Raw genomic sequence first — 22,808 nt, 5'->3', positions numbered from 1 at the left:
TGGCAGACTGCCCAGTGCATTATTGGTTTTTAATATATTGGCTAACTAATTTGGATCAATTCATGAGTGAGTTTATTAAGGAAGAGCTCACAGTCGAAGTAAAATTTATCACCAATTTACATATGCTATACATATTTGGTGATAAATTTTGTTTTGACTTTAGGCTCTTCCTTAACAAAGATACTACACTGAGGTTCATTTTCATGCAGGCATTTACAAGAAAATAAAGAAATACGATACAATTTATGAAAAACCACACATAAACAAAGGCTGACAAACAATCAATGTACAAATAAGACAAATTGTGCAAATAGAAGATAAATAATACTGATAACATGAGTTGTGGATCTTTGAAAGTGAGTCTGTAGATTGCAGAATCAGTTCAGAGTTGTGGGGAGTGAAGTTATCCATGCTGGTTCAGGAACCTGATTGTTGTAGGGTAAGAACTCATGGTTGGGTTTGAGCCTATAGTAATGGAGAGAAAAAAATCATATCATTTCAATGTATAAGGCACTGGTGGTGTCATTGTCTTGAACTGACTCTGGGATAAGTTATTCATGGACTGCTAATTGGGCTATGTTACCACTGTAAGGGAATAGTTCCCTATATTGTATCTCTTACAGGCAGAGAAATAACCCAAAGACCTTTACACAGCAGATGGAAAAACGAGTGGGAATAATTTTAAATATTGTGAAACAATAATGGAAGGAAACAGCAGAAAATGTGGTTAACAATGACAGATACTGAAGTCAGTTTGGGAGCTGCCAGCAAGAAGGGTCTTGGGAAAGGGTTCCAGAGTCTGGGATATAAGGTAAAGAGCACCAGCAGAGGAAGGGATGGCTGAGGTAGCCCAGGTACAGAACAGACCGTGGGCACAGAGCGGACTGGAGATGAAGAGCAGACAGTGGATGAAGAGCAGCTAGCATTGAAATATTGAAGATCCAGTGACTGGTGTGGCAAAACTGCACCAGAGGAGGGTGGTCTGACCTCAACTATCAAGAGATGTCCAACCTAACAGACCATATCTGGGATTTTTACTGTGACCTTTCCTGGAAACTTACTTTACACTTTCCCCAGTATTCTGTGCTATTTTTAAAAAAAAAAACAATGACATGATTAAATCCTTCTGGATTCCTTTCCACACCAGCTCTGTCCTGGAGATGTTTTATTCCAAAGGTTTTTACTTGTCTGTTTTTTAAATATATAATTGAATACTGTGCTCTGAACATGAAGAGAACTTCTTTTCTCGGCTCCCTGGATCAGTGTCAGGCACAAGAGGGTGAAACAGGCTCACACGTTATTTTTATCCTGGTCTCACCCGGACCTTTGCTGCATGATGCTCCCATTAGACTGTGAAATGTGATGTTAAGTCCAGCAGTCAGAGTAAAGAGCAAAGGCTGAGCTATCTCAATGATCAGCAAAGAAAACAAATCAGAGACAGATACAATAAATTGACTCGGTGATGCTGCAATGATGGTCTTGATGCTATGTCCCTCATAGCAAGGTCAAAGCCCTTAATGGTTACTGATGTTTGCAGGTTCCATATCAGGACAGATACCAGGACGCTCTGCACCATTACAAGGTTGACGAGGTGGAGATAGATGTAAGTTTTACCAATTAATTATGTGTTTGTTTAAAGGATTATTTCTATTTTGCTGGAATCCAAAGTCCTTTTCAGGGATAAATGGATCTATAGGATTTCAGTTCTGTACTTACTATCGTCCATCAGGAGGAGAGACCTTATGCAGGTAAATGTCAAGGAATGATGAGAGCAAACTTTGGCATGGACGGTCCCAAACCCAGCTGAAAAAGGAGGAGAGCTGAGCATGAGGCTCATCCTATAAAAAACACTGAGTTACAGAAACACCAACAGAAGTTCGAAAGCCCTCATCCCTGGGAGATGAAGGATACGCCAAGAGGATGGGCCATACTTGAGGACCACTTGAAAGACTGGCCTGGGACAGAGGACTCTGGTGAGCTGCTGTCTGTGGCCTGTCCCCAGTAATGGTAATGGGCTTGAGAAGAAGCTGATGAGGACATGAGGAATGAAATAGTTTGAAATGGGGCAATTTCTGTTTGCTCCTCCTCTAAAATTTTCAACTGTGTAGCTAGACGGAGGTTCCTCATAACCTTTAATTCCACCATCTTTGAAACATTTGTTTATAATTCTTCCATTTGGAAATCTGCCACTTCAGGCCAATAAAAACTAATTGAGTCCTGCTTATCCAGAAAAGTGAGTGGATATCAGGTCCTGTAGGTGAGTAGCCTGCTGACCCTTATTGCTTAGTTTCGTATTTAGAGAGCAGCCCTTTGGTGTAAAGGGTACCTTCCAGCAACCCGCAACTGGCGAACGGCAGAAGATCTACTGGGGTCTAGTGACTTCAGGAGATGAGAGAATTTTGGGGGTGGAATGGGGGCCAGAGGATAAACAATAATATTGTCTTAATTTTTAAAAAAACTACTCCAGTAATCAAGGAGACCATGACCTCGAGACTACTTTCCTGTCTAAACCCAAAATCTGAACTGATTTCAATGAATCCCATCCACAGCTCTTTAGCAAATCCCAAGGGTTCTCAAGCCTCTAATGGAAGAACTTTCTTCTCTGCTCAATACTAATGGTCCATTTGTATTCTGAGACCCTGACACGCTTTCTTGTCATCTATCTCCTTTTCTATCCTTCCTTTTGAAGGAAGTAGCTGTGGAGGTTGTGGAGGCATTAGCAATGATCTTTCAAAAGTCAATAGATTCTGGCATGGTTCCGGAGGACTGGAAGATTGAAAATGTCACTCCGCTATTTAAGAAGGGGGCAAAGAAGTTGTAGACCTGTTAGCTTGACATCGGTGGTTGGGAAGTTGTTGGAGTCGATTGTCAAGGATGAGGTTAGAGTACCTGGAGGCATATGACAAGATAGACAAAACTCAGCATGGTTTCCTTAAAGGAAAATCCTGTCTGACAAACCTATTGCAATTTTTTGAGGAAATTACAAGTAGGCTAGACAAGGGAGATGCAGTGGATATTGTATATTTGGATTTTCAGAAGGCTTTTGACAAGGTGCCACACATGAGGCTGCTTAACAAGATAAGAGCCCATGGAATTACAGGAAAGTTACATACGTGGATAGAGTGTTGGCTGATTGGCAGGAAACAGAGAGTGGGAATAAAGGGATCCTATTCTGGTTGGCTGCTGGTTACCAGTGATGTTCCACAGGGGTCTGTGTTGGGGCTGCTTCTTTTTACGTTGTACATTAACGATTTGGATTATGGAATAGATGGCCTTGTGGCTAAGTTTGCTGATGATACACAGATAGGTGGAGGGGCCAGTAGTGCTGAGGAAACAGAAAGTCTGCAGAGAGACTTGGATAGATTGGGAGAATGGGCAAAGAAGTGGCAAATGAAATACAATGTTGGAAAGTGTATGGTTATGCAATTTGGCAAAAGAAATAAATGGGCAGACTATTATTTAAATGGGGAGAGAATTCAAAGTTCTGAGATGCAATGTGACTTGGGAGTCCTCGTGCAGGATACCCTTAAGGTTAACCTCCAGGTTGAGTCGGTGGTGAAGAAGGCGAATGCAATGTTGGCATTCATTTCTAGAGGAATAGAGTGTAGGAGCAGGGATGTGATGTTGAGGCTCTATAAGGCACTGGTAAGACCTCACTTGGAGTACTGTGGGCAGTTTTGGGCTCCTTATTTAAGAAAGGATGTGCTGACATTGGAGAGGGTTCAGAAAAGATTCACTAGAATGATTCCGGGAATGAGAGGGTTAACATATGAGGAACGTTTGTCCGCTCTTGGACTGTATTCCTTGGAGTTTAGAAGAATGAGGGGGGACGTCATAGAAACATTTTGAATGTTGAAAGGCATGGACAGAGTGGATGTGGCAAAATTGTTTCCCATGGTGGGGGAGTCTAGTACGAGAGGGCATGACTTAAGGATTGAAGGGCGCCCTTTCAGAACAGAGATGTGAAGAAATTTTTTTAGTCAGAGGGTGGTGAATCTATGGAATTTGTTGCCATGGGCAGCAGTGGAGTCTAAGTCATTGGGTGTATTTAAGTCAGAGATTGATAGGTATTTGAGCAGCCAGGGCAAAGATTATGGTGAGAAGGCGGGGGAGTGGGACTAAATGGGAGAATGGATCAGCTCAGGATAAATTGGTGGAGCAGATTCAATGGGCCGAATGGCTGACTTCTGCTCCTTTGTCTTATGGTCTTTTCCCTAATAGAGAAGCCACCACCTGGAACACAACTTGGCCCCTCGACCTGAATCCTTAAGGCCCTGTACAAACACGCCAGGTCCTCATTGGTTCACTCTGATGAAACATATGGTTTTACACCAGGTCAGGCTGACTTAACATGTTACTCGGGCCTGAATGATTTGCTGAGAGTTGTTCTTCGACTTTATCAATATTTACATTTTTTAAATTCTCAGACAGATCAGTAACCTTTGTAATTGTTGCATTCATAGAGTCATAGAGCATGGAAACAGGCCTCTTGGCCCAACGTCCGTACTGACCAAGACACCCATCTAAGATAGTCCCATTGGACTGCAATGAACAAAGCACAGGAGGAACTCAGTGCGTCAGGCAGCATCTGTGGAGGGAATTGGACAGGTGCCATTTTGGGTCTTGACCAAAAGCAACGACAATCCATTTCCCTCCATAGATGCTACTTGTCGCACTGAGTTCCTCCGGGGCCTTTTATGTTGCTCTATATTCCAGCATCTGCACTCTCTTCTATCTTCTAGTTGTCCACAATTGGCCCTGAGGGTTTCCCCTAGGTTCCTATAAAATTTCTTTACTCTCACTTTATACCTATGCTCCCGACTTGATTCCTTAACCATGGGGAAAAGTGGGTATGCATTCACCTGCCTATGCCCCTCATGATTTTATACATGTCTAAAAGAGCATCCCTCATCTTCTTACACTCCAGTATTTAAAGTCCCATCCTACTCAACCGGTCTCTGTAACCCAGTCCACTGAGTCCCCACAATATCCTAGTAACTCTCCTCTGCACTCTTTCCAGCTTAATGGCATTCTTCCCCGAGCAGGGTAAGCAAAACTGAACACAATCTTCCAAATGTAGCCTCACCAATGTATTGTAGAATCAGAATCAGGTTTGTTATCACTGACATATGTAAGTTCTAAAATGTGCTGTTAAGTGACAGCAGTACAGTACAATACATAAAATATGCAATAAATTACAATAAAAAATATATTCATGTGTGTGCGCATATACACACACACACACACACACACACACACACACACACACAGTAAAAAATGTACTAGGAAAAGTGACGTGGTGTTCATGGACCATTCATGGCAAGGATTGGGTATGGACAAATATTATAATTACTCTTTGAACTGCAAGTTCACTGTAAATATTTTCCTAACTTGGGAACATATCTCTATTCCTTTATTGTGACCAGGTCCAATTCCTTCCCCAATACCCGATGTACAGGAGTTAAGTGGATCATCCCCACCTTCTTGAGGGCCACTGGAGTATTCACTGGCTGCAGGACTTGCATGTGTCCTGGACAAAGCAGCAGACAGGAAAAATTATTGTTGACACTACCCACTTTGCAAACTGCCTTTTCCAAAAGCTCCCTTCTGGAAAATGCTATAGGACTACTAAAACGAAAAATTCACACTGTTTTAAAAAGCTTCTGCCCCCAGGTAATTAATCTGATCAACTATCAAGTTATCCACCCCCATCACCCTCTATTATTACCCCCAGTACTGCACAGCACTGTAAACACTTTAAAACAATGCTGTTTCCATTGTAAATCATGTTGCTGTTATGTATTTATGCAGATTTTATTCCATATCATACTTTAATCTCTAACTTTATTTTCATATAATTCTTTATTCATATAATCATTGAATGTTGTTTTTTGTTGTATATGGCGCCCTGACCAATGCCATCACTGCAAATTTCTAATACATGTAAATATATGGTGAATAAAGTTGATCGTTAATCCTTGAAGTTGATGCCTTATTCTTGGACATCCCAGGAATGAAGTAAAACAAATTATCTCCATATCAAAGTATGTCAATTGTAGGCATTAGCCCACAATTAACTTCCTAGAGTTATGACTCTAAGTTTCCTACAAGTATCTTCTCTCAAGTTCATAAATTACGACAAGAACTATTTTCCCCAAAGGGCTTTTCATGCTTCCTGAGCTGCAAAAGATAGGCTGCAACTTGGCAGCGTTGTTGAAGCTGACAGCTCTCACAAGCGAGAACCTCTGCCTCACTGTCATCCTGATGAAATTCCATCTGAAAATTAACTGCACTACTCTTCTTCTTTGGAAACAGAAATTGCTGGGTCGACTTTGCGAGCAGACCAAGAACCAGCGGGAGCAGGAGAAGTGGGTCCTCCAGTTACGGAAGGAGAAGGTAGAGTTAACACTTTTACTCTCATTCTAAAGCTCTGCATCTTGGCCCATTTGTGTAGGGAAATCTTTGCACCATAGAACCTTCTGACTCTTCCTTGCCCAGCATCCAAACATTTAGGAGGGGAATCACTAACTGAATTGAGTTCCCTCCTTGCCACACTTGGGCAGGCTGGGCCCTACACACATTAACAGGGTAAGTGGAAAGAGACTATGTTTAAGTCAAACAGGTTATTTAATTGTAGAAGGGAAGAGTGTTTGGTGAATCTGGTCCTGAACTTGCTAGAGTTTAGAAGAATGAAGATTAATGTCACAGAAACCTATTAAATATTGAAAAGCCCAAAATTCTTTATGCCATGGACACCTGTCATTAACCGAGGGATCTGTGGACCCCAGGTTGGAAGCTTTTGGCTTAGACAGAGTGGATGTGGAGAAGATGTGTCCTATAGTGGAGGAGTCTAAAACCAGAGGGCACAGCCTCAGAAATAGAAGGATGTCCATTTAGAACAGAACTGAGGAGGAATTTCTTGAGCAAGAAGGTGATGAATCTGGGGAATTCATTGCTGCAGATGGCTGTGGAGGCAAAGTCATTGGGTATATTAAAACTGAGGTTGATTGGTTCTTGATTAGTAAGGGCTAAGGCAGTGAGAAGGCAAGAGAATGGGTTTGAAGGAATAAATCAGCCAATGCACAAATTCCAGAAGGCCATCAGCACACAGTGGTTAACTTGTCGTCTTTTATTTCATTTATCTCCAGTGGTTAAAAACATGGCTCTGGGTGTTTTATTTTAGTTCATCATTTTTATTTCTAGATCATTTTAAATGCCCTTTCCTATTGTGGATCTGACGAATCTTTATCTTTGCTTCTGTTACACCCTAGGAATCTCTGGAAAGTGCGTTGGAAACAACCCATCGGGAGATAGCAATGTACCGTAATCAACCGAGTTACACCGAGAAACTGGTACAGAAAAAGGAGTCTTTGCAGAACCAGCTGGTCAATATTCGTGGGGAACTCTCACAGGCAACTACGGTATGGGAGCAGGGTTACTGAGAGCTGATTTGTGTCCTGATTCATCTTATTGCTTTAAACTTTGCATAACATACAGTCAGAAGGATAGCCTGATAGACTTAAACCATATTGAGAATGGGCCCTTCAGCCCATCTTATCCATGCTAATTTGGTTCCTAGTTCCATTTGCCTGCATTTGGCCTATATCTCTAAACTTCTCCCATCTGTTTACCTGTCCAACTGTCATTTAAAAATTGTAACTGTATCTGCCTCTTCTACACATCTGGCAGCTCGTTTCATGTGCTCACCACCCTCTGTGTGGAAAAAGTTGCCCTCAGGTCTCCATAAAATCTTTCCCATCTCACCTTAAGCTATACCCTCTACTTTTAGAGTTCCCTACCCTATAGGAGTAAACAAAATCTGTGAGGGTCTACCTCATGATTTTTACCCCTCATAATTTCATACACCTCCACAAGGTTGCCTTGGTTGGTAGCTCATTTAAGTTCAAAGTTCAAAGTAAAATTTATTATCAGAGTACATGCATGTCACTGCATACAACCCTGGGATTTTTTTCTCTGCAAATCTATAAAACAGTAACTGTAAACTCTAAACATCAGGAACTGTTAACTGCAAACAAACTGCAAATGCAGATTAAATAAATAGCAATAAATAATGAGCATGCTATAACAATATAGCAGAGACTTTAGGTGAGTGTAGCTATCCCCTTTTGTTCAAGAACCTGACGATTGAGGGATAGTAGCTGTTCTTGAACCTGGTATGTGAGTCCTGAGGCTCTTGTACCTTCTACCTGATGGCGGCAGTGAGGAAAGAACATAGCCTGGGGGGTGAGGATCTTTGATGATTTTCTACAACAATGTTTCATGTAGATGTGCTCAGTGGTTGGGAGGGTTTTCCACACAAAGGCATTGATGTTCCTGTACCAGGCCGTAATGCAGCCAGCCAGCACACTTTCTACCACACACCTATAGGAGAGGGAAAACTCTAATCTCAAACCTCCACAGCCTTGCAGCTAATCCCGTTCATGGGGAAGACTCTGGGAGTAAATCTTGAGGTGAAATTCCGAAGCTGGAACCCTTAAGGCAGTCCTACATTGACTGGCAACTCCTGCGACACTGCTGGTGCCAAACTGTCTCAGACTCTGCCATTCCTTTGAGTTAATTGATGCGTGGAACAGGCTGGCATGCTTCCTGGGCAACAGCTTGCTGTCAATGCAGCACCCACAAAATGCTGGAGGAACTCAGCACGCCAGGCAGCATCTAAGGATTCCTGCTGAGTTCCTCCAACATTTTTTGTGTGTTGCTTTGATTTCTTGCATCTGCAGATTTTCTCTTGTTTGTGATGAGCTTGCTCTCTATATTCTACTGTACATCTAGACACTAGGACATAACACCCATGGTTGACTCTGACCAATGGAGGCCTCAGTAAGGTCACCTTTCGCATTTCTTTTCTTCTGGGAAAATAGTTCCTGCCTATCCAGTCACAAACAAGTGAAACTCTGCGGATGCTGGAAATCCAAGCAACGCTGCCGAAGATTCATGGCCTGAAACGACGATTGTGCTCTTTTCCATAGATGCTGCCTCCAGCATTTTGTGTGTGTTCCCTGCCTATCCAGTCTCTCTTTGTAGCTCAAGCCCTCCAGACCCAGCAATATCCTTGTGCGGCTTTTCTGCAGCCTCTCTAGCTTAATCACATTCTTCCTATGGCATGGTGACCAGAGACACACACTCACCATTGTCCTGTACGACTGCAACAAGAAATCCCAACTCTGGTACTCAGTGCCCCAACCAACAAAGGCAAACAAATTCTTCATTGTAATGTCTACCTGTGCCACTACTTCTAAGGCAGCCTTAAACAAGAACATATGCAAGCATATCCATTACAGTACAGTCAGTGTTGGCAGAACGGATAAGTTACTCGTCCAATATCCAGAGTCCTGGACTGTGACCTAGGATCACCATCCCATCCACACTGCTGGGAAATTTAAGTTCAGGTAATTAATCACATAGTCTCAATAATGGTGATGATAATCTGTTGTGAAGGACCATCTGAATCGCTACCCTGGCTTCAATAAGACTCCAAAGCAACCAATGAATTTAATGCTCAATTGCGGATGGATTTGAAATGGCAGCCTTGCTGGTATTGTATGAACAATTCAAAGAAAAGGGTACCTGGACATATCTTAATAGAGAGATACGTTCTAAATTTAGCATCAGGATGACATTGAACTCAATTTTGACTCCCTAATCCGTATCCATTAAAAGAATTCCGCGGAAGTTTAGAGTCCAGTTTTTTTTTCTTTGATCACTACTTTCCAAGCAGTAACAGCCTGTAAAATACAGTAGTTGAATGGATAGATTAAACTTTAACAGAATAATTATCACGATTTCAGTAAAACAATAGATCGCTAATCATTTCTGTTAGACTATTTTACTGCTTTCTCAGCTGCTTCTGAATTATCCAGATAATTGCTCGGTCCAGAAGCCCCATCAGGGCAGCAAGCTGACAATGACATGCCTGTCCAAATGGTGATTTGACTCAAGGTACAGGTGGTCAAGGCTGTTGAGGTTCTTGTGTCGTGAAATCTATTGCATCATCCACTTAAGGTCACCTTGCCCATAACACCTGGCAGACCATGGGAGTTTGAGCTATTAGAAAGGTGCATTGGTCTGCAGACTGATGCCATCCTGAGTTGGCTTAAAGCCACAGACTTCAGCAAAATGGTGGTGGTAATTCTCATTACTTTACTGGGATGCACAGGAAGTTCTTACTGATGGCAGACAAGAAAAATAATTGACTGGTCTGTGCTGAGGTGGGCTGGAGTGCACCATGTTCTGAACAATACACAAACTGTTGGAGGAACTCAGCAGATCAGTAAGTATCTTTGGAGATGAGGATATGGTTGATATCAGGATGAAGGATCTTGACTCGGAACATCGACTGCCTATTCCTCTCAATAGATGCTGCCTGATCTGCTGAGTTCCTGCAGCATCTTGTGTGTTGCTCTGGATTTCCAGCATCTGCAGAACTTTTTCTGCACTAAGTCTTTGCTTACAAGCTGGATATGGTAGCCCCAAGCTTTTTCTGCAGTCATGCTATCAGAGATGTAAGTAAAGGTAACCGATCAGCAGTGAATGCTTCATATACTGGGAGTCACTCTTTGTTATATCCACTGCTTTGCCTTCAGAGAAAAATTAAGTCATGGATTTAAGGCCAGTCGTTTATTTTTTTAATTGAACATTTTTTAGATGTTAAGAGTTTCAAAGACATGTATTGACTTGTATTCTGGTCCTGCTTTGCACATTACACCTGTTTTAGACCTTTGCAAACACAAAAATGGAGTGCGATGCCCTCAGAATGGAGTTGTCCATCATTCACAATGACCTGTGGGAGCAGCTGAACAGGCCAATGGGAACGCAGGTAACACTGCCATCGAATCATAAATATAGAATGATCAGTTATCATCCATGCTGAGAGAAATTAATCTGGGATTGAGGTTAAACCAATAATCTTCTCACCCACCCCTAACTCATGACACCGTGCATCCTAACCATCCAATCACAATGACTTTAAGTATCTAACATAAACTAATGAAGCTTTTAATGTAAAAGATGTACATTGAGGGATAGTAAATGGCTCTTGTGTTACTTTTTCAGGTTGAAATGGGGTATAAGCACATTCAGAAGGAACTCTGGAAAATCCAGGATGTCATGGAGGGCCTGAGGAAGACCTATCCTGAGAGAGTTACAGCAGAGCCTGTCAAACAGAATGGTACAGGATCTCCCATAGCCATTACCTCACTAATAATATGCAGGGAGCTCTGGGTCCCTGGATAGCTAATGGTGACATGAGGTGTAATGGATTTACCTGTCGAACTTTTTAATGTCCTGACTTGGGCTAAGGGCAGGGAGAATGTCTCTGTCACACAAAGTTCTGTTCCAGGGGAACTAATTTATGATGATCTAATATGAATTAGTTGTATCTTTTAGACTTTAAAAATCACAAACCCCAGAGCACTTTCCTCAGATGCTGTCCTTGCCTCGGATTTAGCCCACTAGTCTGAGAGTCAGAAGGTTGTGGGTTCAATTCTCACCACAATGGATAGTAGGGAAAAGTTGAATAGGTTAGGACTATATTCCCTGGAGTGCAGGAGAATGTGGGGAGATCTATAAGTTATGAGGGGTATAGATCGGGTGAATACATGCATGCTTTTTTTCCTTTGAGGTTGGGTGAAATTGGAAATTAGAACTAGTGGTCATAGGTTTAGAGTGAAAGATAAAATATTCAAGGGGAATATTGTGATAGAATCTGCTCCTTCTCAGCACCAAAGTCAAAGTCAAAGTCAGGGGTTCCCAATCTGGAGTCCTTAATGGCATTGGTCCGTGGCATAAAAAGGTTTGGGAACCGCTGGTCTAAGTGGAGTTCAATGTCATATACACAAGTACATGTATGCAGAGATAGAGAAACTGATTTAATTTTCAGGTGGATAACCTTTGAAATTGGAAGGGCCAGTTATTTAAGATTGTTGAATCTAAAGTTGAATTTATAGTCAAATGTACAGGTGCAATGAAAAACTTGCTTGCAATGGCATCATAGGTATGTTGGAATCAGGTGAGCAGCAATCACAACACAATTCTAAATTAAACATAAGTTGCACACAATTTGTACAGTAAAGTACACAAAAGCAAAGTCACGTTGTAGTGCACAGTGGTCAAAATGATCATTGTGTTATTATTACTAATACAGTGATTAGTCAGAGATGTGCAAGTCATTTCAAGAACTGAATGGTTGAAGGGAAGTAGCTGTTCTTGAACGTGGTGGCGTGGGGCTTCTGTACTTGCTGAATGGTAGCTGTGAGAAGATGGTATGGCACAGATGGCAGGGATCTTTGGTGATAGATGGTTGGGAGAACTTTAATAGGTTAGGGTTTTATTCCCTTAAGTGCAGGAGAATGAGGGGAAATATTATAGAGGTATACAAATTATGAGTGGTATAGATGGGGTGACTATGTAGTATGCAGGCTTTTTTTCCTCAGGTTGGACGAGATTAAAACTAGAGATCATAAGTTTAGGGTGGAAAGTAAGACATTCAAGGTGAATCTAAGGGGAAACTTCTTCACTCAGGGATAGGTGTGAGTGTGGAATGAGTTGCCAATGGGTTGCGCCTCTGGAATGAGATGTGGTTCAATAGTAACGTTTAAAAGCAGTTATGATAGGAGAGGTTTGGAGGGATATGGTGCAAGTGCAGGTAGATAAGACTAGACAAAAGATTGGGTCGGCATGGACTGGATGGGCCAAATGGCCTGTGTTGTAGTACTCTATGACTCTACACTCAGTGGCTACTTTATTAGGTACACCTATACACCTGCTCATTAATTCAACTATTAAATCAACCAATCATGTGGCAGCATACTCATGGTCGAAGAGGTTCAGTTGTTGCTCAGACCAAACATCAGAATGGGGATGGAATGTGATCTAAGTGACTTTGACCTTGGGATGATTGTTGGCGCCAGATGGGGTGGTTTGAAGATCTATGAAATTACTGAACTCCTGGGATTTTCATGCAAAACAGCCCTAATAAAGTGGCCACTGAGTGTATGTCGCCCAGCTTGAGAGTACACCTCATTTAGTTACTGCTGATGAGGGGAAGGAATGTGCCATTGGCATATTGGAAAACGTCCACTATCTGCAGCTTCTTGTGTTCACCAGACCATATACAACTAGTCAGGGTATGTTCATTAGTGCATCTGTACAGGTTTGCTAGTGATCAGTGATCGGTGAATGATGAACTGCTTTCAGCTTCCGTGGGAGGGAGACCACTGCACTGACTCAGACAGGAGTAGGAGAGTTCTTTATAATGTCCTGGCCACCATAACTAAAAGCAGATGACCAGAACATGAGTTTAATTTGGACGCAGAGTGGTACAGCTGGTTACTGCTGCCTCATAGCATCAGTGATCTGGATTCAATCATGACCTCTGCTGCTTTCTGATGTTTTTATGCATCATCCCTGTAATCGTGCAGCTCAATCTAGTTTCTTCCCACATCCCAAAGGTGGATGGGATGGAAGGTTAACCATGTAACAATTACAGCACAGAAACATGCTGTCTCAGCCCTCCTAGTCCATGCCGAATGCTTACTCTCACCTAGTCCCACCAACCTGCACTCAGCCCATAACTTTCCATTCCTTTCCTGTTCATATAGCTATCCAATTTTACTTTAAATGACAATATCGAGCCTGCCTCTACCACTTCTACTGGAAGCTCGTTCCACACAGCTACCACTCTCTGAGTAAAGAAGTTCGCCTTCGTGTTACCCCTAAACTTTTGCCCCCTAACTCTCAACTCATGTCCTCTTGTTTGAATCTTCCCTACTCTCAGTGGAAAAAGTCTATCCACGTCAGCTCTATCTATCCCCCTCATAATTTTAAATACCTCTATCAAGTCCCCCCCTCAACCTTCTACGCTCCAAAGAATAAAGACCTAACTTGTTCAACCCTTCTCTGTAACTTAGGTGCTGAAACCCAGGTAACATTCTAGTAAATGTGGTCTCATTTGCCCTTAGTGAATGGTTGAATCTGTGTTGTGAGAGGGGTTGTTGATGGGAACGAGGGAAGAAAATTTACCGAGAGAGTTAGGAAAGATTGCTCCCTGTGCTGTTACAGATTTGATGGTACAGTGTTCACTGCACAAATGCGACCATCCCCTCTACTGTCTTATGAGAGTGACTTCACACCTACCTCACTAGCTACAAAGAATTTTGAGATCTGATAGAGGTATACAAAATTATGAGGGATATAGTAGGGTAAAGACAAGCAGGCTTTTTCCACTGAGGTTGGGTGGGACTACAAGTAGAGGTCATGGGTTAAGGGTGAAAGGTGTAAAGTTTAAGGGGAATATGAGGGGAAACTTCACTCAGAGGGTCATGAGAGTGTAGAATGATCTGCCAGAGTAAGTGGTGCATGCAAGCTTGATTTCAACGTTTAGGCGAAGTTTGGGATAGCTACATGGATGGTAAGGGTATAGAGAGTTATGGTCCAGGTTCAGGTCAATAGAGTAGGCATTTTAAATGGTTCGGCATGGACTAGATGGGCTGAAGGGGCTGTTCTGTGCCTACTCTATGTCCAAAAGGGTGCTATGTAAATGCAAGGCCATCAGTAAAAGGGCCAGTTTTCTCCTCAGTCAGTTTCAAAGGTGAATGTTGTGAACTTGTGTGATCAAGATGCAGAAATTCCCTCTCCCAAGTCGTATGCTGTGATTTAAGGAGACAATGGGGATGTTCAGTAGGGTGATCTTAATTGAAAGTGCATGGCATGCCGTTTAACCCCGTGGCTGGGTAGATGACATGATCACAGGGAATGGAGGAGTGTTAATGACAGGGTAATTCAGACCTGTCGTTAGTAATATTTAATTTACCGTTTTTTTTCCTGTAGTGCCTGGCACCCAGATGGGGACTTTCGGCTCCAACAACCCTGCCAGTCCGCTGAGCTCTAACAGCCCCGTCAGTCCCATGAGCCCCTTCTCTCCCATCTCTGATTCTCATCTGTCAGCTCAGCAAGCAGCTGGTGAGGTAAGCGCACTCCCAGTCCCTGCTGGGATGACCCAGGCTCACTTTGTTTAATGGGATGAAAAATGGATGATACTGTAGGAAATATGAATTAATCTCAGTTTGATTCAGCATCACTCTAAGTGCTTTTCACCTTCCAGTATTCCAATTCTGTCCCCTCGTACTGTTAGCTTTTGCAGTAAACACTTCAGCAGAAAATGGAAAATCAATCTAAATTAATGACATCAACTTGAATTATAGACATCAACTTGAATTATAATTGACTATCTTTTTCCGGCAAGTGCGTCCTGACTTTGAAACATGCTCTTATCTCTGTGTATTTGTGGTTGAATGCAGCTGCATTGGTGTTTCAATGAGCTAGAAAGAATGAGTTCAGTGTTGAGCGAAAGCAAAGTTTGAACGATGTAAAACAGCAGAGATGTCAAACTGCTCTTCTTCCCACTTCTCCCTGCCATAGATCCGACTCTGTCCCACTTCATCTCTTGAGGGAAGTTTGAGTACAAGTAGTCCCAGATCCAAATGTAATATGGAAAATCTGTGATGATCATCATTTCTCCACTTCCTTGGTATGTCCAGAGATGTTGTCCCACCTTCCTGCAGCTAGCAACTGCACTGGAGGACCATTTGATTCAGTGCCCAGTTCCATCAACCCTCCAGCCCCAATGCTGAGCAATCTTTTACTCATCTGATGGTTTATATCTTCTACAGTGAGCCTTAGGCCCTTCTAATCCCTGTGTTCCTCTTTCACTTGTAGGCAGGGCACAAAATCTACAGTACCAGCGGAAGGAGAAAGGGGCAAGTGAAAAATAGGAACTCTCAAAACGAAATTGGAGTAACAATTAAAATAGACAAAAATTATGGGGCAGAAAATTCCTGTTTTTTTTTACTGGCAAGTACCAAGTAAATGGGCTAAAGTTGGTATATCATCCCTTTACTCTTGTTGTACGTTAATGTTGGGTCTGATAGAATTTTCACCTGTTATTTTCCAAGTTGCTACCTGTTAACTTTGCCACAGTTCTGCTTCAGTGTGCACTAACAAACCGGGAACTAGGTGTGGAGTTTTAGGGGGGACAATCCGCCCTTCTGTCCCAACAGACCCCCCCCCCCGCCCCAGCATCAGGACATCTCCAAGGTCATTAACTTCAGACTTTCTCCATTGGCTTGCAGATATTGAGGAATAATTAGATTAATCGAAATCCGCCCTCAGCAGCATTCAACTGGCTACGCAGGGAACTGGTTCTGAATTTCCTTTGGAAACAAGTGAATCAAATTTTGGAAGCTTGTGGGATAACAGTTACTATACAGCAGAGGTAGCCCTACCAACCAGGGATGGATCTGCAAACCTTGTTTTGCTTTGGTTAGCTAGCATTACTCTTTCAAATACAGAATGAAAGTTCTGTGGAATGGGTCGGACTTCCGAAAGTTCTCTACGTTGCAGAGTTTGAGCATGCTTGTGATAAAGTGTGTCAATGCTGAAGGGCAGGACCTTCTCACTGGTCAGAATTGTACAATACCCAATTAGGGATTACCTTGTACTCTGAATGGTACAGAATACCCAGGCAGCAGTGGAACATCATAGCAACTGCAAACTTCAGGTTTTCTCATGTTAGTGGAAGACCATAGTTTGTCATATCTCCCTCAAAGCAAGTTGAGCCTGTTTGGCTCTCATTTCCAGACCTACTCAAAGATATCCCCAGCCATAGAGCACATGTCATTGGATCAATAAGGGTAAAGTGGGAACTATTCAGAGAATGATAGTCATTGATTTCAGCACAAGAGTGCAATCACTCTGTTGTGTTCATGTTGGTCCTAAAGAACTATTGAAGCTAATCTCACTTTCCACCACAGATCCATAGCTTTATAAGTTTCTTCAAGTGTTTAGTCAAGAACCTATTGAAAGTCATGAAGGTCAGATTAATCCCATGTACATAGTCACTTGCATTAACAACCAACAAACCCAAGGATGTGTCGTGGAATGTGTCATCACACATAAAGGCCCACAGTATTCTGCAGAACAACAGAAGCATCAGCTACAACAGAACAAAACAAGGCAACAACAGCAAAACAAGCCCTCACCACCCACCCACTTATACGTAGACACACACACACACACACACACCCCCCCCCCCCACTAATCCCCGGACAGGACATCTCTGGGTGTGGTCCACTTGCTTGTGATGTAGTGGTTCTCCCAGAGTTTGATAGCCTTCCCAGCGCAGAGAGACACTGCAGGAGAGAGTGATGGAGGCAGGCTCGCTGATAGCATTTAAGAAGTGTCTCGATGAGCACGTGTCGCCCAGGCATAGAAGACCAGACCACATGCTGGAAGGTGGACTAAAATGGATGGTTGTTATGGATGTTCTAGGCAAAATAGTCTGTTTACATTTTGCATAACGCTGTGATCTTGGTGATACGTAGCCGCCAGTGTCTGTGGGACTAAGTAACAGTGAAGAGCAGGGGAGATGTTAGGAGTCTTCACAGAGAAAGGACAGAGAGAGACAGAAAGTGCTCCAATTCCCATTTAATATTGATATTGGTTGATTATCGTCACATGTACCAAAACACAGTGAAAAGTTTGTCTTGCATACTCTTTGTACAGATCAAATCATTACGCAGTGCATTGAGCTAAAATAAGGTAAAACAATAACGGTGCAGAATAGAGTGTAAAAGCTACCAAAATAGTGCAGTGCAGGTAAGCAGTAAAGTGTAAGATCATAAGGAGGTAGAGTGTAAGACCAAGAGTACATCTTATCATATAAGAGGTCAGTTCAAGTGTCTGGTAACAGTGGGATAGAAGCTTCATTAGGTTATGGCCCATGCTTCTAGGCTGAAGCCGCATTTCACTGGGGAGTCCTTCCAAACACTAACCTCCTCTTGCTCACGGTCTTGCTGGCTTTGCAGTTACTCTTAATGCTTTGCTCGCTCTTTGTCTCAGGAGACCCGGCCGCCTCGACCGCCCCTTCCGCAGTCCTACCTGCAGCAAGGGCCGCTGCCTGTAGTCCCTCCTCTTCCCACTGAGAGCAGCCTCTGGGCCTATTCTATCGAGGACATCTGGGAGCAGGCGGAGAAAGGGAAGAGCACCTTGGACACCAGGAGAATTGAAGGAGCCACGGCAGTAAGTGGCTCACCAGGCCACTGTCTACATCACTCCCGAGTCTTGTGGTTTCCCATCTGTGTCAGTCCTGCTCATGATCTTGAGGCATGAAATAAGTTGTAGGGAACCAACGAGATTCAGCACTGACATCAAACTCTCAGGGTGACAAAATGGCAGTGGCTGTTCATGTCCATCTCCAACCGAAGTGTGCAAAACACCCAATGGACAGTACCTTGTACCTTCAAACATACTTTGTGCCTAGGGAGGTTACCTTTAAGATGAAATTTAAGTCACTGTGGGTTAGTCATGTGTCAACTTGGGCGGTCATTCATTGATCCTGTTATGGTTATTATTCTATAGATTTATTGAGTATGACCACAAGAAAATGAATCCCAGGTGACGTATATGTACTTTGATAATAAATTTACTTTGAACTTTGAACTATGGTTCAGTAGCTCAAACTCAGGGAGTTCTGCATTCTTGTAGTTGTCATCTTTCAGACGAGCACGAATGCAAGCCCTCCTCCAGACCTAAAAAATCCCAAGGCACTAGTCCAAAGAAAAGCATTTATCCCTCTACTGATCCGGTGATTTTCACAACTCACCGCTGATGGAAATCTGCTGAGCACAAATCAGTTGGTCCAATCCTTACATAAAAACCGTGCCGACTCCATAACTCATTGGTTCAATGCAGTTTGGGTTACAGTATTCTGACTCACGATAGTCACTGCATAAAGGGGTTTGGTGCTAAAGGCAATGGACCGTTTTATTAGACTTAATTAGATTGTCACAGAATAATAAGTATTCCTCTAAATGTTCATGAAATATTAAGCATTTCTTTAAATGTTCTTTTTTGCATCAATAATATATTAGCCCTCAGAACACTGCATTGATACAAGAATAATTGAAGGATACGGCAATAATTAAAAAATGGTTTTCAGAGATAAAAATCCTTTTATTATTGAGGATGTTTTTATGCAGACTATATTTTAATTTTGCCTTGCGAAGGGAGCTCCTAAGGTGACTGTATTTTCTCATGCTATGGACATTTCAGTGAAGTTGATGATGGTGCTTGGTGTGTCTGTAAAGTTGAAGTTTCACACGAGATTTGGGTGTCACGGGCGGGGGGGGGGTGGTGTCGTACCTCACAGTTCCACTGAGCCAGGTTCATTCCTGACTTCCGCTGCACATTCTTTCTGTAAGCACACGGGCTTCCCCCAGGTACTTCAATTTCCTCCCAAGTCCCAGCGGTGTAAGTTGGTAGGTAAATTACCCCTAGCATGTAAGTGGGAGATAAGATCTGGAGGGTGTTGATGGGAATGTAGGGAGAACAGGATTAGTGTAAGTGAGTGCTTGAGACCGTTTCTGTGTTCAACACACACAAAACGCCGGAGGAACACAGCAGTCAAACAGCATCGTTAACATAGAGCATAGAACAGTACAGCACAAGGACAGGCCATTCAGCCCACAGCGTTGTACTGACCCAGCTAAAAAGCAAATCAAAATCACCCAAGAATTAATCCCTCCTACCTACACCATGTCTGTATCCCTCCATCTACTCTTCACATTCATGTGCCTATCCAAAAGTATCTTAAAAGCCTCTAATGTAGTTGCCTCTACCACCATACCAGGCAGCGCATTCCAGGCATCCACCACTCTCTCAGTAAAAAACTTATCCCTCACATCCCCCTTGAACCTACCCCCTCTCACCTTCAATGCATCACCTCTGGTACTCGCCACCCCAGCTCTGGGAAACAGATACTCTCTGTGCCTCTCATAATCTTGTAAATCTCTATCAGATCTCCCCCCCCTCAGCCTCTGACACTCCAGAGAAAACAACCCAAGTTTATCCAGCCTCTCATGATAACACATATCCTCTAAACCAGGCAGCACCCCAGTGAGCCTCTTCTGCACCCTCTCCGAAGCCTCGACATCCTTCCTGCAGTGGGGCAACCAGAACTCTAGAAGGAAATGAACCATCAATGTTTCAGGCGGAGACCCTTCATCAGGACTTGTTGCTGTGTTGTATGGTTCTCCTAATCTGTGTACCATTCATAGATTAGTGCTTACCTTTTTAAGTTATGGAGTGATTGCGAAGTGTTACAAATGAAATAGTTTTTTCTGATGTAACAATAATAACTTGCATTTATGTAGTGACTTTAACAAAGTAAAAACATCCAGGCCATTTCAATGGAGGACTATTAAATAATGTTTAACTCCAAACCAAATGAGAAGATTTGCAGAAGGCTTGTTCCATGAGTTGAATTTGAAGGAGTGTCTCAAAGATGGAAAGCAGTTAAGGGGGGTGGCACTTCCAGAGCTTGGGGTCTTAGCACTTGGAGGCTGAGCATTTGTGAAATGATTATATTCAGAAGGCTAAATAAAGGACTGCAGTTTCATAGATGGTTGTGGGGCGGGGATTGCAGGTATCAATGAGGGTATAGAGGGATGCAGATTTTGAATTGCCAATCCTTGTGTCGGAGTAGGTCAGTCAGCACAGGGTGTGGATTGAACAGAAACACGAAACAGTCACAAACCGACTGGAGACTCCTTATTTCATGCCTCTATATTTGGTGGCCAGTCTGGTGTTTTTGGTGTATCCCATTCAGATCTATTGTGTGACTTACAAAAAAAATGTTGTCTCTTGAAACAGGCAAGTTTGATGTGTTGAGTGGGGCTGTGAGAGCAGTTCCATGTAACCTGTGGTCGGGAAGCAGGGCCCATGTGCACCATAACACTGTCCATCTCTGTCCAGTGCAGATTCACTAAATCTCTTCCTCTGCAGCTTCTGGCAATGACATGGAGAGGATAAAAAGAGTGCTGATCAACATCTTGCCTCCAACTTGTTCATCCTCTGGAGTGGGGGTGGGGGGAATGCAGAGAGCGGACGTGTTACGTTCTCTGCCTGACCGTGTGGGTTTCCTCTGGGTGCTCCGGTTTCCTCCCACAGTCCAAAGACGTGATGGTTGGTAGGTTAATTGGTCATTGTAAATTGTCCCATGGACTAGGCTAGGATTAAATCTGGGGATTACCGGGCGACGTGTCTCGAAGGGCCGAAAGGGCCTTTTCTGCGCTATATCTCATTGATAAAAAAAAATTAAAAATTATACGCCAGGGGGATTGCACCCTTCTCCTTGGCTACAACACACTGCAAGGCAAATGAACTGTTAGCTCTTGAGTGTTGCCAATCACTCCAGTGTTTCGAGTGTCCTGCTTGTCCTTAATAGATTAGAATTAGACATACCAGCCGGGATATATGGGCTTTGTAAGTTTGCCCTGTCTGGTATGAAATGACAGTAATGTGAATGTTATCTGCCCATTTCCTTTAGTCCTATGGCATCCCACCAAGTTGTCACAGCAGTGAGGTTCAACTGCATCATTACGGTCCCTGGACTAAACTGAAGACCCTTCAACCCCCGTGGCATTGACATATCCAGCAGAAGTTCCAGGACCAATCCTCCCCAACATCTTTCTCACACTTCTATCCCACAACCATTGGCACTGAGGCCAACTTCAGCATCCTCACTAGACTAAGGAGGCCTCAACTTGTGTTGATTTAGAAACATTCTTGCTGGGAGTTCAGCCTCCTGCCAGTACAATATGCAAGAGTGCTCCCGGCCCCTATTAAAAGTCTGACACTAGATACAACTGGGCAGGAGTAAGGATTATTAATCCCAAGAGATGAGAATTTCCCAGGGGAAAAAAAAAGTGAAATTTACACAATGACATCTCTCTCCCATGGGTAACTTAGTTGAGATTCGCAATTCTTTCTTTGTACTTAAATTCAACAAATGAATTGAAACTCCTGTAACTGGTTACAAACACAGGCTTCCAGCACATTAAATAGTACATAAGCAAACAAGGAATTTGCATCTCTGCAGCTGAATTTTATATTCTATTCAATTAAAGATTGTTTAATGTCACTTCCAGTACACAAGGAGATGATTGTAACTCCAGATCTGATACAGGACAAAAATCGCAATAAAATAGAGTACACAATAACTTTTAAAAAAAGCAATAAATATAAATATGTTAGATAGCTTATATACGTACATTGATTGTACATCCATAAAGTGACGTTAGGTACAGGAGTATCTATATATAAGGTGACTCAGACAAGAAATGATCAAGTAGAGATAGTTGGGGGGTGGGTATAGAACTTTCTGCTATAATTTTAGAGATCTGAATTCGTATCTGAGGGTTTGAGAGGAGCTTTATTTAACCCCTGCCCTTTGCAATTACCCAAACTCTTCGAGCCCTCTCTAACTGGTCAGGGAAAAGCAGTGTTCCTCTGGATCTCGCCCAACTTCAACCATACCCCCACAGAACTGGGCATATTGCATTGTTCAGTAACCCCCTTCCAGCTCTCTGCCACTTTCTTCAACCAAGCAGCCCCCTGTGCTGGGGCCACGGTCACCTATCGGATATCACAGTGCTGATACATTCTTGTGTTTCCGTCCAGCAGAAGTCGGGTTTTGATGGTTCCCGGAAGGAGGAGCTCCCAGTGTTGCAGCAAAGCTCCGAAGGCAGCATGGGACAAAGTAAGCAGGAGACAGAAGTGGAAAAGCAGAACAAAGGTATCGTCTGCCAGGCATCATTGGGCAGATGTCCACAGATCAAGAGATGTAGGGTTCAGTGTTTGCTTTTCATTCAATGAATTCACAGACTGAGCCAGCATTTAATACCCATCCCTGCTTGCCCTCGAATATGCAGTGGTGAGATCCCTTTGAGATT

General features: G+C 42.9%; 1 protein-coding gene across 27 annotated transcripts in view; it reads left to right on the top strand.

Annotated features, from left to right (window-relative positions):
• Positions 1-22,808, top strand: part of plekha6 (pleckstrin homology domain containing, family A member 6) — a 338,778-nt gene that overhangs the window by 293,347 nt on the left and 22,623 nt on the right. For 23 of the 27 annotated variants that reach the window (XM_063065326.1, XM_063065332.1, XM_063065323.1 and 20 more), the window contains 8 exons: positions 1,538-1,603; positions 6,316-6,396; positions 7,272-7,421; positions 10,736-10,837; positions 11,074-11,188; positions 14,848-14,984; positions 17,917-18,096; positions 22,537-22,651. In XM_063065326.1, the coding sequence (XP_062921396.1) occupies positions 1,538-1,603; positions 6,316-6,396; positions 7,272-7,421; positions 10,736-10,837; positions 11,074-11,188; positions 14,848-14,984; positions 17,917-18,096; positions 22,537-22,651 (946 nt within the window). The remainder of the gene's footprint in view (positions 1-1,537; positions 1,604-6,315; positions 6,397-7,271; positions 7,422-10,735; positions 10,838-11,073; positions 11,189-14,847; positions 14,985-17,916; positions 18,097-22,536; positions 22,652-22,808) is intronic. The other 4 variants (XM_063065330.1, XM_063065325.1, XM_063065336.1 and 1 more) reach the window with 3 other exon arrangements.

The sequence above is a fragment of the Mobula hypostoma genome, chromosome 13, assembly GCF_963921235.1.
Source record: "Mobula hypostoma chromosome 13, sMobHyp1.1, whole genome shotgun sequence".
Taxonomy (NCBI): Eukaryota; Metazoa; Chordata; class Chondrichthyes; order Myliobatiformes; family Myliobatidae; genus Mobula; species Mobula hypostoma.
The sequence above is the reverse complement of the archived record's forward strand: the minus strand, read 5'-3'. Positions and strand labels throughout refer to the sequence as shown.